At 45.8% G+C, this 16,292-nt stretch overlaps 1 protein-coding gene across 1 annotated transcript in view; it reads right to left on the minus strand.

The window, feature by feature from the left end:
- Positions 1 to 16,292, minus strand: part of nell2a (neural EGFL like 2a) — a 449,405-nt gene that overhangs the window by 315,104 nt on the left and 118,009 nt on the right. Inside the window, exons 18-19 of the mRNA XM_054733610.2 lie at positions 4,621 to 4,797; positions 1,218 to 1,442 (exon numbers count right to left, since the gene is read on the minus strand). Of these exons, the coding sequence (XP_054589585.1) occupies positions 1,218 to 1,442; positions 4,621 to 4,797 (402 nt within the window). The remainder of the gene's footprint in view (positions 1 to 1,217; positions 1,443 to 4,620; positions 4,798 to 16,292) is intronic.

Genomic DNA, 16,292 nt, shown 5'->3' on the forward strand with positions numbered 1-16,292 from the left:
CACACGCTCTCATTACGTTTACCGCTCAGGAGATGAGCACACAGATTCTGCAGCATTCTGGAGGATTTCCTGTTTACTGCGATCACTGGATGAAAAGGGCGAGGAGGGCATTTTTTTTCAATGAGGCAAGTGGCTCAGAGCGCCAACGTGTCATTACGCAACTGAGTGGCTGAGCCAGGTGGAGGTGCGGCTGCCTCAGCTGGAGACCAGTGCAGTGCAGCCATGTTGTAATTAGCTGACAGCTTAGCCATCAGCCACAGCTGATTGTAAATCACAAACCTTTCTGTCTATGTTCTATCCAAAGCTGATGCAGGAGATATGTGTAGAAGACTATTTTTATGTTCGGCCTGCATGAAAAACTCAGATTGACCGATTACAATCAGAAATAATCATTTAAAAACTGAATAAATGGTGACTCAGCACTTAATGGAGACAGGTGATTCTCTGTGGCGACACCTGAAGGGAAAAGAGACAGTAATTTTTTAAGGCGGCATATCACACAACTCTGTTTTCTCCACCATGTGTATTACCCAGTATACACACACGGCAACTGGTTGTTGCAACGCTTAGTTTCTGGTTTAAAATACTTCCAAACTGCAGACATGTTCACTCTCCTGTTCATTGCATAGCCTGCTAGCTAACAGTTAAATGTTATGAATCCCTGTCTGCCATTAATTGTGTGACTTTATGGAGCTGCCATCCAAGAAACAATGAATATTGATGTAGTGGAATTAGTTGAAATTGAAACCAAGCCGTTGTTCGTAGGTTTGAAAATCTCCATCTCGGAATGAATTGTAGATGTCACATTTGTTGTTTAATAAGATTAAATCCAAACTTTTACACCTGATTCTGATTGGTTTGAAAACCAAGAGATCGGGCTCGATCGACAACAAAACCAGATGTAAAAGGAAATTATGAAGGAAAGGGCATCTGTGTTTATTCTCTCTGTTTCTGCAGCTTTTGTATAATCACTGGAATTTTTCCTTCTTAGTAATAAATGTGTAATCACTCTTTCTGTTCATGTTTTTTTGTACTCCATTCAAACTCTAGCATCATTTAAACGTCTTTTCCTTCAGTTTTTGTGCCATTCCATATAAAAACCGCCACACTTCCTACCCTGTTGGCCACTTGACAAACCACCTTTTTTGTGTTTAGTCTGCAGTAGAAAGTCAGACTCATTTCCTGTTGTGATGCTGCGGTTGTTGCCAGTAGCCTACCTTGCACTGGCACAGGGTGCACTCTGTGCCGTGTTTAATCCAGGAGGAGCCGCTGAAGCGTGAAATGTTGTGCTCGTCCGTGCACGTCTTGGTGATGTCGTTGCGGATGGTGTCGGCCTGACAGGGGTCAGTGACACAGCGGGGACAGCACTCGCCCTCGGGCACCACGGTGAACTCGCAGTCCACAGGCGGGCAGGGCAGAGGCCAGCAGTCCACCTGCCCCTGCTGTGAAGGGTGTGGACAGAGAAGGACACAAAGTATGAGACCATCTACACAAATGCTCTTTTGCAATTTATACATCTAAGCAAACTATTAACGCAAACATGCAGATTTCTCCTGACGCTGTGTATTAGCACGCCAGAGGGAACGACTACTTGATGGGAGGAGAAAAAAGTTGTTAAGGTGCCTAGAAAATATAGATGAGCAGCGCAATCTTCCACCAAAGTCAGCAGTTTCTGCAGTAAATGCTGCAGCTTTCTAATTGTCTTATTGTTGTTCCCATATTAATCTCACAGCAAACTTTCAGCCAGGAAAGCCTTATTGGATTTTTCCCGCTGCCACTTTCAATTGGCCTGAGAAAACGGATCATTTATTTTGACTGTCTTTGCACAATCCTGCATACACACCTGCACACATTCTGCATCGCTCCGTTTTGACCCACTTCTGCCTGAATTGACAACAGTGGCACACTCTTGCAGTCATTCATTGGTAAAGCTTTACAAGTTTGGACCATACATGCAGCTGAAGATACAGTTTGAAGCTTGATGCAAGTGTCCCACTGGGGATATTTAATATCACTGAAAATTGTTTGGCTCAGCGTTTTGGAAAAGTTGTAGTAAATTAGGCTTGCTGTAAAGCACACAGACTCCCATGGCGCTAATGTCCATTCCTTGTCTCCATGTACTCTTGTAAACACCCCCACTCTCATTCTGCCTGTCTGAAAGGCTTTCTTCCCCTTCAGCTACAGGGAGGGGTAGCAAATAGCCTCAGGTATCAATGACAGCAATCCTCATTTTTGTCTTTCTATGTAGATGTGATCTTCTGTGGCGTGAAATCTTTGTCAAGCTAAAACCAAAGCCTGCCTTTGATTTTCTCACAAAACAAAATGAGAGCTGTTATTTTAATCTTACTTTTCATTCAGAGTTCTCGGTATCTCATTGCATTTTAATCTCCTCACTCTTTGCACGCAACGCTTTCACTTTGTGCAAGACTGAATGCTTGCAAAATGCCTTCAGGAGATTAAAACTGGTGACATTTGTCTTTGCCTGGGAATTAGCCTCAAACAATCACATTCCCATTTCTTTTTTCCATGCACCTCGACCTTAAGTACAACTTACATGGATGGTAATGGAAATTAGTGCTCCCTTGATATGCTGGCAAATTAACAAGATAAAAAAATCACAAGTGGTTTTGTGTGTGTGCAAAAGGCCACATTCTTGATTTGAAATGATTTAGGGAAAAAAATTTTCAGTTCTGGGTGCATGTTTTGCCCATCTGCCTGCTGTCACTGTGTTTTAAGCCCCCCGTTGAGTTTTGGACAGCCATTGCTCTGCTAAGTGTCGAAGCATTCAAGGTTCATTTCACATCTCTGTCATGCTACCGGAGCGGCGGTAAGGAGTCGCAGAAACGCCTTTGAGTGCCACTCTTTATCCTGAGTGCTGGTGGTCCTTTGCTGCATCTGTACATATGTGCATCTTTAATTGGGCGTCTTTAATGTCTCAGTGTGTGTGTGTGCGTGTGTGCGTGTGTGCGTGTGTGTGTGTGCGTGTGTGCGTGTGTGTGTGTGCGTGTGTGTGCGTGTGTGTGTGTGTGTGTGTGTGTGTGTGTGTGTGTGTGTGTGTGTGTGTGTGTGTGTGTGACTAGACTTCTGTGTGTTGCCTGTGCCATTTTTATAAGCATATGTACATGCTCAGGTTTACAGTGTACCGTTGTCGCGCTGTTGTGATGGGCATGTCAGCCTCCTCAAAAGTGTGTCAACATGTATAAGTGCCTGCAGTGAGCACGGCTGCAGCAGGGAGCAAAGCAGAGCCATCTCATTTTCAGCCAACTGCGCTTCCCTGCTGCCTCTCAGCTGAGCTGTGATTTCTGAGCTCTCTGCTATAATGGCGCACTGTAAGAAATCCAAAGAACTGCCCCAAGGTCCAGGCAGCAGGACATTATTACAATGGCATGAGATGACTTGGATGAGGAGGGAATGGGAGGGGAGCCGCTGCTCAGAGGATAAATCTGTCAGACTGAAGCCAACATCACAGTATCCAGGCTACGAGGACGGGTGATATTTAAAGGCAACAGTGTTGAAAAGAAGACGTAGAAGAGAACTTGTCTGAGATTCTTAGTGAAGATCCTTAGTAACTGAACAGAGGGAATAAAACACGGGTGTGAGTGTAAGTCTAGACAGCACTGCAAAACATAAAGCATGCTATTTCCATTTAATACACATTTAGATGTAAGGTAAGAGAGGCATAGCATGAAAAAGATTGCTTTGATTTTGTCAGATTTATTGGGAAACACTCGCAAAAATGTTTCCCTGTTGCTTCAACGACAGCAGTGAGTAAACCTGGGAAAAGGTCAGCACAGCCGAAGATGTGAACACAAACGTAAATAGTGCAGATGTCTTGCAGAGCGAAGATTTATGTGGTGAACATTGTGTTATTTGGTTGTTTGGCATGGAAGAAGAGCGTTGCAGTCACAGCAGAGGGCACTAGAAAATATCCAAAACACACTTATAGCAGGTCCTCATCACACACACACACACACACGCACACACACACACACGCACACACACACATGCACGCGCACACACACGCACACACGCACACACACACACGCACACACACACACACACGCACACACACACACGCACGCACGCACACACACACGCACGCACGCACGCACGCACACACACACACACACACACACACACACACACACACACGCACGCACGCACGCACACACACACACACACACACACGCCAGCCTCTCCTGTTCTCCCAACCTTGGAAGAAGCCCTCAGTGGAGTGCGAGACTCCATCACAGCTGACTTACAGTGAAAACTGGTCTATGAATTTTTACTAATCAAAGTAATTCTTTTTATTTTTGCACCATACAAAAACCAATCTTCCTCTTTCTCCTCTCTGCAGAACACTCCCGTTCACCTCGTAATCACTCCCGCTCTCTTTCTACAAAATATTTCACCTTGACTTTTTATTTTATTGCACTGCACATCTCTCCTTGATCAGTATTTCTATGGCGACCGAGATATTTTTTGTGTGGGTGCTGCGGTACAGCTATAAATGCTTACGATGTTGCCACTATCACCTAAAATGGTGTTGGCTGACTCCTGAAACATACATTTATTTTATTAACAATATAATTGGGTTATGTTTGTTGGACATGTACCCACCAGGCACTGGCACTGCTGGCAGTTCTCCACCCATGTGTCGCCACTGCCAAAGGTGAGCAGGCCGTTCTGGTGCAGGCACTGGCTGCTCAGTCTCGGGTCGCACTCAGGGCAGCAGAACAGGTCGGCGTTGGGGTTGTCGCAGTCGCACACCATCCTGCGACACATCACTTGCCCGGCCTGAAAGCAGACGTGATCATAAATTCACATGTGAAGGAAAAAGCCATTTATGTGGTGGAGTCATTAAACATGCATGTTCATTATTAATATTGTAATAAAGGTTATGAAGTCCAACCCTGCTGAAGCTGGAGTTTCATCTCTAATTTTAGGCAAGACACACGTGACAGAATCATACTACATGATTATATTTGATTGTCTTTACTTCTTGTTTGCCAACTCATCCCACTAAATTGGTCAAATGGTTTTCATCTTTTTTGTTGCTGCCAAAGCGTGAGAAAGTTTTCATCTGTGTCTGCTTGCATGTGCGTGGTAGCAAAATATCTCACAAACCACTGGTGAAGTCTCAGTAAAGAGTCGTTTGTTTAAGGATTAAAGATGGTGACCACAGCTAATCAACCTCAGTTAAAGCAAACTAACTACATTTTAGTTAATTGTGTTAATATGTTGAGCCAATTGTGAGTTTGGGTTAACTGAGTCATCCACTAAACAAGCTCTGTAAGCTTCTCTTCATGCAAGATCTTCCCTTACAGGTGGCCTACACTTAAATCTGCTGTAGTCTCTATGAATGAAAGCCTTGTGAGTCATTTTCTGCAGAAGTTATCCATAAGGGTGGGGGGAGGGGCATATAACAGCAGGATTTTGAAGCGTACTCATTATTACGTCGTCTCTGATTGGCTAACAGCAATGCAACTCTTCCACTGCTTCCTTTTGCTCTTCTTTCTTGGGTAAATACCGCTAGCAGCATGCATCACATTCAAATTGCTAACACTAACATACAATGTCTGAGATGGTATGGCTCCCATCTACCTGAATCCTCTTGCAAAGGCTTACATCTCGGCCCGGCCGCTCCGATCATCACAGGATCGTCGGCTAGCAGTGCCTACACCACGCTCAGGACAATCCAGACTCTTCTCATGCATCGTTCCACAAATGTGGAATGACCTACCAAGCACTACCAGAACAGGGCTTCCTTTTCAATTTTCAAGAAACTCCTGAAGACCCTGCTCTTCAGAGAGCATCTTCTAAACTAGCACCCTCCCTGCACCCGCCTCCCCTCTCTACTGTCCACTCCTTGTTCCCTAGTCTCCATGATTGATGTCAAGTTGTTGTTGTTATTGTTGTTGTTAGCCTCAAGGGCAACATGCTGATTATCACTTATAAGTCGCTTTGGACAAAAGTGTCTGCTAAATACATAAACATAAACATAAACAATGCTAAATTGATGTGTTATCTCTACAAATAACACAAGCCTAAACTTGTTCTGCTATGTTGAAGAGTTGCTAATAATAATTGTTAGCTTTTACTAGTCAAAACAAGTTCTGTTCTCTGCCAGCCGCTTAATCAACACAGCTGTCTGAAGTCGCATGCAAGCCTGGGGCGAGGCCATGAGTGCTAATTTTTCAGTGTGACATAGATCTGCTGGGCTTTTCTAACCCGAGCATATCTTCGTTTGTTTTCTTTCAGCAGCTAATGCAAGAAATAGGAAATATTTCCATGTTCTACATGAATAGGAAATTCTGAGTGACCGATCTCAAATAAAAAGATAAATTATTATATGTTTCTCCGTGAACCTCCGCTTTGCCATGATTTGTAGGGTGTTTCCTCATTAGCTACATTGTCATGGGGGAAAGTAATCGGAATGAATTATCAAAATTTATTCATGTAAACATGTCGATTGGAATGAAATTCTATTCTGATTGAGAGAGGTGGTTTTGTCCGATCCTCATTCCAGTTGACGTCCATATACACATCCATTCAGATGACTAGAGTAAAATAATGCCCTCTGCGCATGTGTACAACTTCAGTGTGACGTCTCTGCCTTTGCAGCCTCTCAGGACAAGTCTGAAGAGCTGGAGGACGATGTGAGCGGGTGATCAGTTATTCTGCTCTTCTCGCCTGTGGCAGAGGAGCAGAAGCATTATGTACTACTGAGCCTGTAGCTTATTTAAAGCGATCAGTAAAAACAAAAGCATACAGGTAAAATGCAAAAAAGGTCCATAACGGGGGGGGGGGGGGGGGGGGGGTGGGTGGGGGGGGGGGGAATGGAAGTCAATGGACAAAGCTCGAGAATAAGAACATAAAATGCCCTTCTAACTGGTCTTCCAGGCTGTACTGTGAGACCTCTTCAAATGGTCCAGAACGCAGCGGCGCATCTGGTCTTCAACCAGCCAAAAAGAGCACACGCCACCCCTCTGTTCATTGAGCTCCACTGGCTACCGCTAGCAGCACGCATCACATTCAAATGGCTAACACTAGCATACAAAGTCTGAGATGATAAGGCTCCCATCTACCTGAATCCTCTTGCAAAGGCTTACGTCTCGGCCCGGCCGCTCCGGTCATCACAGGATCGTCGGCTAGCAGTGCCTACACCACGCTCAGGACAATCCAGACTCTTCTCATGCATCGTTCCACAAATGTGGAATGACCTTCCAAGCACTACCAGAACAGGGGCTTCCTTTTCAATTTTCAAGAAACTCCTGAAGACCCTGCTCTTCAGAGAGCATCTTCTAAACTAGCACCTTCCCTGCACCCGTCCCCCCTCTCTACTGTCCACTCCTTGTTCCCTACTCTCCATGACTGATGTCAAGTTGTTGTTGTTATTGCTGTTGTTAGCCTCAAGGGCAACATGACGATTATCACTTGTAAGTCGCTTTGAACTAAAGCGTCTGCTAAATACATAAACATAAACATAAACATAAAATTTGAGGGGAAAGATGTGCGGACAATTGACATTTGTTTACATTTTTTTCTGGGAAAGGTACTTCTGCGCATGCTCAACCTTTTTAATCTGACTGAGTGTTTGGTGTTTGTATACTCACGGCTTGATCGAATCTTTTCTGTTAGAGATTTGGGATTTCTGATCAACCAAGATATGAATCGGATAGGGGACATTTGTAAACGTAGCGATTGTCTGTTAGGAAAACAACTCACAAACTACCAGGAAGCATTTAATAAAACTCAATCATCGAGTTTCTATCTACATCTCAGTAACATTTGGAGTTAAAATGGCAGCCACAACTAACCACTGAAAATGCTATAACTCTACAATAACTTAACAAAAATGTCACGTGGCTGAGATTCATTCACAGCAGATACCCAAACACTAGCAAAGACCCCGTGTGCAAATCTACACAAAAGCCACAACATAAAGATCATTTAAACCTGGCCATGAAAAGCTTATACGAAGAGCCTCTGCTACAGTGTGTCTGAAATACAGATGAATCATTGCCTGAATTTTTCATCCTATTAGACCTTTGACCAGAGGAATGTGAATACAGATAAAAGAATATCAAGTCAACTCTTTTGATCAAGGCCCAATGGTTTTCCATTTAAACATCAATGTTTTTGTAATTTAAAAGGTAACATTTTCTTTCAAGGTGATTTCTGAATCTCCCACAAAGACAAAAGCCATTAACCGCAGTTTAATTACACATCCATCAGAAATAAATTCAGCATGCAGCTCCTACTGGTACACATAGCTATTGATACTCGTTTGTTGGAGCGTTTGTCCGGTCTTTGTCACATACGTAGTGTCTGACCTGGATTTTCCTCATCAGTTAGATGTGCATCTTTATCTAACACCCAGCTGCCTCCACCCACCTCCAAAACAATAACATGTTTACTAATCTGCTCTGCAAACAGCTCAATACAACAAATTTTGATGGGCAGGTCTTCAAACTCTTAAATCAATTAATATGACTCATTTAATTACTAAGCCATTTCTGTCCTGCTTCTTTGTAATCAAATGAATAATTTGCTGCTTGATCATTCACCTCCAACACTAATCCACCGTAATCACCCTCCTCTACTGCCAGACACTCGGCATTAGGTTGAGTAAAATGCTGAAATGCAAAGTGTGACTGCTGCGTGACCTCATAATTACAATACAAAATGTGTTCAGGATGACAGGATGAGTTTTCTGGACCAGCTGTTCCTGGAAGTCTCCTCACCTAGGAAACAGAAACTGTTCAAAACAACATCACAAGCTTGCATCAATCCATCATTTTATGTCATTTATAGAGGATCACATTCAATTCTGAAAATTAGCATAATTATGAACAAAAAGTCTATTTTCAGTACTCTGTTGAGATTCTTATGGAAGCATCAAAGTTTGGAAACCAGTATGCTCCTTAGAGACGCTTTGACGCCCTCAGCTGAAGTTAGTCTTTAGCAAATGAAATGGAGGTTTTATGACTGGAGATCAGGGACCTTTTGTATAATCTGAGGTAATGAGGGCGCTGCTGTTGGTTGTGGTAGTTAGAAAGGAGTTTTCAGAAGATGAAGCTTTTGATTTACTGGCTTATCTATGTTCTGGCCCTCATGAGCTTTGGGCATTCTCGAACAAGATCACAAACACAGTTCACCAATATGAACTGTGTTTGCAAAACTGCTATTGTCTGGGTATGAAATGGTTTTATAAATGTATTGATTTTACTAGTTTTTTTTAATAATAATAATAATAAATAATAATAATAATAATAATAATAATAATAATAATAGCCGTGGTGTGGAGTGTGTCGAGTTTGGTGGCAGGAACATCTCATCTAAGCTTTTTGTGGATGATGTGGTCCTCCTAGCTTCATCCAGCTCTGAACTTCAGCTCTTGCTGGGTAGGTTCGCGGCCGAGTGTGAAGCGGCTGGGATGAGGATCAGCACCTCCAAATCTGAGACCATGGTTCTCGACCGGAAAAGGGTGGCTTGCCAACTCCGGGTTGTAATTAATAATAATAATAATAATAATAATAATAAGTGTTATTATTATTATTGTTATTGTTATTATTATTATTATTTCTTCCTTTCTTTGTTTATTTTGTTATTTTAATGAAACTGTACGATAGTACAAAGCTGGTGTTTTTAATTGTATCATAGACAGCACTTTGAACATGAAAAGTGTAAGAAGATGCTTTATAAATAAACGATGATGATGATGATGATGATGATGATGATGAGATTAGGGTGATATTTATTTGGCGAGGAGTAAAGTGTAGATCCACTGCTCCTCCGTGGAGCCAACTGAGTTGGTTCCATAGTTTAGACTCCTGGTGAGTTGTTCTGGGCATGTCCATTTGAGAGGACACCAGCAGGAGGGATTATTTCTGTAGGTTGTCCTAGGAATGCCTTTGGATCCCACTAGAGGAGCTAGTGGAAATGGCTGGGCTGGTTTGGACTTCCTTGCTGGGGCTGCTGTCCTCATGAACCAAACATGTGGAGGACCACAAGACAAGGGGTTGAGTCTGACCTTTTATACACATTGAGTGTAATGTCAGAAAGGCCAAACCCTATATGGTTTCATATTTTCCAATCAATCAATCAATCAATCAACCAATCAATCAATCAATCAACCGATCAATCAATCAACCATCTAACCAACCAATCAATCAATCAATCAATCATCAATCAATGAATCAATCACATTTTTGTAGGACACTTTTCATGATAAAATTAACACAAAGTGCTTAACATAAAAAACTAAACACAACAACATATTTAGATTACAAACACAGCTTTCGCACATTAAAATTACACAACCAGTTCAAACATTTGCACACACTCAGCACAATCAAGTTTTTCCTTATATATGGCACCAGGATACCTGAGGCCGCAGCTCTATGATCGACTTTGTTGTTGTTTCATCTGATTTGTGGCCGCATGTCTTGGACACTCAAGTGAAGAGAGGGGTGGAGCTGTCAACTCGCCACTACCTGGTGGTAAGTTGGCTCCAATGGTGGGGGAGGATTTTCTTTAAATAACCTTTTAAACAACAGAATAAACCATTTCTATCTCTTAGATATACAACCGACGTTCATCATCGCATTACCATCTCCAACTCATTAAAAAAGTAATAGTGTAATATATACACCCACATATATAGATAGGTAGATAGATAGATAAATAGATGATAGATAGATGATAGATGATAGATAATAGATAGATAGATAGATAGATAGATAGATAGATAATAGATAATAGATAATAGATAGATAGATAGATAGATAGATAGACAGATAGACAGATCGATAGATAGACAGATAGACAGATAGATGAGATAGATAATAATTATATATTGTATATATATATATATATATATATATATATATACACACAATATATATATATATATATATATATATATATATATATATATATATATATATATATATATACTTTTGTATTTTGTCCACTAGAGACGAGTAAACTAAACTGCAGCCCGTTAACAGCCACAGCAGGTCCTGGTTCTGTTGCTGAGCTCACTATTGGCCATCTTGTCCTTCTATCTCCCACTCTCCATGACTCAGTTGGGCTGGTGGTGGTTTTCTGGCACTAAACTCTTGTGTTTCTGCTGAAGTCTCTGACAAAATCTCTTTGTGTTACTGTGTCCAGACTACATACTGCATGTAAATTAGATCCACACATGTGCCAACAAGTGTATAGATTAAAAACGTTGGCCGTTTTCCGTGTCCCACTACCTGCTGGCAGGACACTCTGCCACTCCTCCTGTTTGTTATTGATCCCAGGAGGGATACAGTACCATCAGAGGACACAGCGGTGAATTACAAAGGTGTCCCAGGAGGACGTTCTGTGTTCTGAATCCCGATTGTATTGCGGCTCTGGAGACAACAGTACCAGAGTCAGTCAACTAAATTATTTCCATTATGAAACTCATTTGCAGCATGGTAAAGATGTTGAATTGTGTACTCAGTGATAGGAACTGCCATCAGAACAAGCCCAGTGTTGGGAACGTTACTTTAAAAAAGTAATTAGTTATAGTTACTGATTACTTTGTCAAAAAAGTAACTCAGTTACTAACTGAGTTACAAGATCATAAAAGTAACTAATTACCAACAAAAGTAACTACTTAGTTACTTTTTTCATTAAAGAATGCAAGAATTACTACAATAGTAAAATATAAATGACTATTGACTGGAACATAATAAAATGTATGTCCAAATGTTTTATATAAACCTGAATAATTTAAACAAATAAGCACTTAACAGGAGGAACTACTAATAGGAACAGTACACTAATCTAGACTATTAAAAGGTCTCTGTGTGATATTTAACAAGACCCCAATCAGCTAAAATTTAAAATTGCAAATAGAAACACCTGTTAAGGTTCCCGAGCCTTTAAATGGTCTCTAAGTCTAGTTAAATTACAGAAATAAATGTAATTTTGCACAGTATTCTAATTTTTCCAGCTTCACATAATTGTGTGTTTTTACTAGCATTTCTGTTGCTGCTAACCTAGAAATGGTTAAATAAATAAATAAATAAATATCCTTTAAAATGACACTAGAAGTGTCACAAACAGAACTCAGAAGACCCGTGGAGACGCCAACACAGTAAAAATATATATAAAAAGTCTTTATTGAAAGCAGAGGTACCTGGAGGGCAAGGCTGAGGCAGGTTCAGAGGCAGGCTAAGGTCAAAGTGGCAGGCAGAGAGCAAGGCAGGGTTCAGGCAAAAAACAAGGTCCAGAGGCAAAGATCAGGCAGGGTGGATGGCTGGAGAACTACTGACAAGGCTGTAATAATCTGGCATCTGTTGACTGGATGGCTGGTTCTTTTATAGCAGGGGAAGCAGGTGAATGGGATGAGGCTGATTACAGGAGCAGGTGGAATGAATGGAGCTGATTGAAGCTGACAGAGGTTGCTGGGGAAAGCAGGGCTTGGCTGGAGCTTGGTGAGAGGAACCAGGTGAGCTGAATGAAGGTATAATGAGGAAGTGGAGGAGGGTGAAGGATGGGAGTCATGACAGAACCCCCCCCTCAAGGGCGGATACCAGACGCCCACAGGAAACCAGAGCAGGGTGGGAGGAGGGGGACCAGGAAGGAGGGCCAGAGCAGGGCAGGAGGAGGGGGACCAGGAAGGAGGGCCGTAAGGGTCTGGGGGGCCGGCGACGGGGAACCAGGAGCCCGGACCTTGGGAGTCTGGGGGGCCGGCGACGGGGAACCAGGAGCCGGGATCGTGGGAGTCTGGGGGGCCGGCGACGGGGAACCAGGAGCCGGGACTTTAGGAGTGTGGTGACAGAGGACACTGGCGGACGAGGACTACGAGGGGAAACTGGACCACAACTACGAGGGGAAACTGGACCACGACTACGAGGGGAAACTGGACCACAACTACGAGGGGAAACCGGACCACGACTACGAGGGGAAACCGGACCACGACTACGAGGGGAAACCGGACCAAGACTAAGAGGGGAAACCGGACCACGACTAAGAGGGGAAACCGGACCACGACTAAGAGGGGAAACCGGACCACGACTAAGAGGGGAAACTGGACCACGACTAAGAGGGGAAACAGACACTTCAGACTGGGGAACTTCAGACTGGGGAACTTCAGAGCAGGAGAGGTCCTCTTCAGAGCAGGGGCAGGAGAGGTCAGAGCAGGGGCAGGAGAGGTCAGAGCAGGGGCAGGAGGGGTCAGAGCAGGGGCAGGAGGGGTCAGAGCAGGGGCAGGAGGGGTCCTCTTCAGAGCAGGGGCAGGAGGGGTCCTCTTCAGAGCAGGGGCAGGAGGGGTCCTCTTCAGAGCAGGGGCAGGAGGGGTCCTCTTCAGAGCGGGGGCAGGAGGGGTCCTCTTCAGAGCAGGGGCAGGAGAGGTCCTCTTCAGAGCAGGGGCAGGAGAGGTCCTCCTCAGAGCCTGGAGGCGTCGACCCTTGGACTGGAGCCCCTTGGACAGGCTGGGCCGGAACCCCTTGGACACGCTGGGCCGGGACCGGGGCCTCTTGGACCTCATCCGTCGAAGCCGGATGCGATGCGTCCTCTGAGACCACCGTCAGAGCCGGATGCGATGCGTCCTCCGGGACCACCGCCAGCGCAGAATGTGATGCGTCCCCCGGGACCACCGCCAGCGCAGAATGCGATGCGTCCCCCGGGACCACCGCCAGCGCAGCGTGCGATGCGTCCCCCGGGACCACCGCCAGAGCAGCGTGCGATGCGTCCCCCGGGACCACCGCCAGAGCAGGATGCGATGCGTCCTCAGAGACCACCGCCAGAGCAGGGTGCGATGCGTCCTCAGAGACCACCGCCAGAGCAGGGTGCGATGCGTCCTCCCGGACCACCGCCAGAGCAGGGTGCGATGCGTCCTCCCGGACCACCGCCAGAGCAGGGTGCGATGCGTCCTCCCGGACCACCGCCAGAGCAGGGTGCGATGCGTCCTCCCGGACCACCGCCAGAGCAGGGTGCGATGCGTCCTCCCGGACCACCGCCGGAGCAGGGTGCGATGCGTCCTCCCGGACCACCGCCGGAGCAGGGTGCGATGCGTCCTCCCGGACTACCGCCGGAGCAGGGTGCGATGCGTCCTCCCGGACCACCGCCGGAGCAGGATGCGATGCGTCCACCGGGACCACCGCCGGAGCAGGATGCGATGCGTCCACCGGGACCACCGCCGGAGCAGGATGCGATGCGTCCACCGGGACCACCGCCGGAGCAGGATGCGATGCGTCCACTGGGACCACCACCGGAGCAGGATGTGATGCGTCCACCGGGACCACCGCCGGGACCACCGCCGGAGCAGGATGCGATGCGTCCACCGGGACCACCGCCGGAGCAGGATGCGATGCGTCCACCGGGACCACCGCCGGAGCAGGATGCGACACGTTGGAGGGTTCTGGGGAAGGTGACCACCTCTCACAGCAGGTCAGACCCTCCATGGAGACATCCTTCAGTGCAGACCCATATACCCTCCGGACATAAAGGTAGTAATTACCAAGTGCTGGGACCGCTATCAACTCTGGATGGGTGGAGAAGATGACATTTAACCTATCAGCCGCCCACAGACGTAAGTGGGGGCAGGTTGGCTTGGCAAAGACCTCCCACACAGCCTCCTCGACCATCTGCATCATCCCCTGAACAATCTCCTCCATCGGGACCGGTCCAGAAGCAGAACATGAGGTGCCGTCCGTGGAACCCGCCGACACCAGCACGGGAGAAGGATTAACCGTCTTATCAGCTCCAGAAAACCTCCGGGACCGCCGCCGTCGTGACCTGACAGGAGGGGTTTGAGGCTGGAGCGGCGTGGTCATGAACCCGCTGCACAAGACGTTTGCAGCAGGCCTGGACAGAGGAGTGGAGCCTCTGCGTGGCTCTGGCCTGATGGCCAGCCGCGTTCCCCAGAACGGTGACTCCTGCTCCTTCTCTAGCTCCATAAACTCCAGGAGCGTGAGATCCTCAATGACAGGTACGATGAAAAAAAAGAAAAAAAATACTCCAAGTGCTGTGTCAGCGTTGGGTCAGATTTTTGGCCAGATTATTCTGTCACAAACAGAACTCAGAAGACCCGTGAAGACGCCAACACAGTAAGAATATATATATAAAGTCTTTATTGAAAGCAGAGGTACCTGGAGGGCAAGGCTGTGGCAGGTTCAGAGGCAGGCTAAGGTCAAAGTGGCAGGCAGAGAGCAAGGCAGGGGTCAGGCAAAAAACAAGGTCCAGAGGCAAAGATCAGGCAGGGTGGATGGCTGGAGAACTACTGACAAGGCTGTAATAATCTGGCATCTGTTGACTGGATGGCTGGTTCTTTTATAGCAGGGGAAGCAGGTGAATGGGATGAGGCTGATTACAGGAGCAGGTGGAATGAATGGAGCTGATTGAAGCTGACAGAGGTTGCTGGGGAAAGCAGGGCTTGGCTGGAGCTTGGTGAGAGGAACCAGGTGAGCTGAATGAAGGTATAATGAGGAAGTGGAGGAGGGTGAAGGATGGGAGTCATGACAAGAAGAGGCACAAGCCTGATGGAGGACTTAAATGTACTAACATGGGTCAGACCCAACCACAGAAGAGCTGAAGCTGGGTGGTAAACACACACAGGTAGTTCTAATAACACCTGAGCTCCATGACGTCTGAGACTGATGCATCAGTGTTACAGCGGGACTAAAGACATGATCAGAAACAGGTTACAACTGGATAGGAAGGTAGAAGATCAGGACGTCTGAGCGGTGAACAGGTGAGCGGACCTACGGGACGTCCCGCCAGCACGCTAAGAAGGGCACAAATGCAGATCCACACCTGCAGCCGTAGACTATTCATCACGTCTTCCTCGTTCTCCACGGGCCGTGATGCTCCTGATCAGCTGATGACAGCTTCAACACACTGCGCTGCTTAACACACGCATTTCCTTATCAGTAACAGGAACGACGTTTTGATAAAAGAAGACGTAATTAATTAGTTTGCTCGTTACTGAAAGAAATATTTTTTATTAACGCGGTTATTTTAAACGGAGTTATTCCCGTCATTGCTCTGTTGTATCTACAGCATGCTGTGGCAGTGAGAACACTGAGGGTCCCCGCCCACCCGGCCAATCATCATCGTGCTTGTAAGAGCGTTACCGACACCTCTCTCTCTGGCTGCAGCTGAAGTGTGGCGCTCAGAAAGCCTCACCCTGTTGCTCAACGTTCGACAAGCACATAGTAACGCACAGCCTTCCGTCCCCAGTAACGGTAACGGCGTTGCAACGGCGGGAAAAGTAATTAATTAGATTATTCCGTTACCTATAAAAGAAC

The sequence above is a fragment of the Nothobranchius furzeri genome, chromosome 4, assembly GCF_043380555.1.
Source record: "Nothobranchius furzeri strain GRZ-AD chromosome 4, NfurGRZ-RIMD1, whole genome shotgun sequence".
NCBI classification, from domain to species: Eukaryota; Metazoa; Chordata; class Actinopteri; order Cyprinodontiformes; family Nothobranchiidae; genus Nothobranchius; species Nothobranchius furzeri.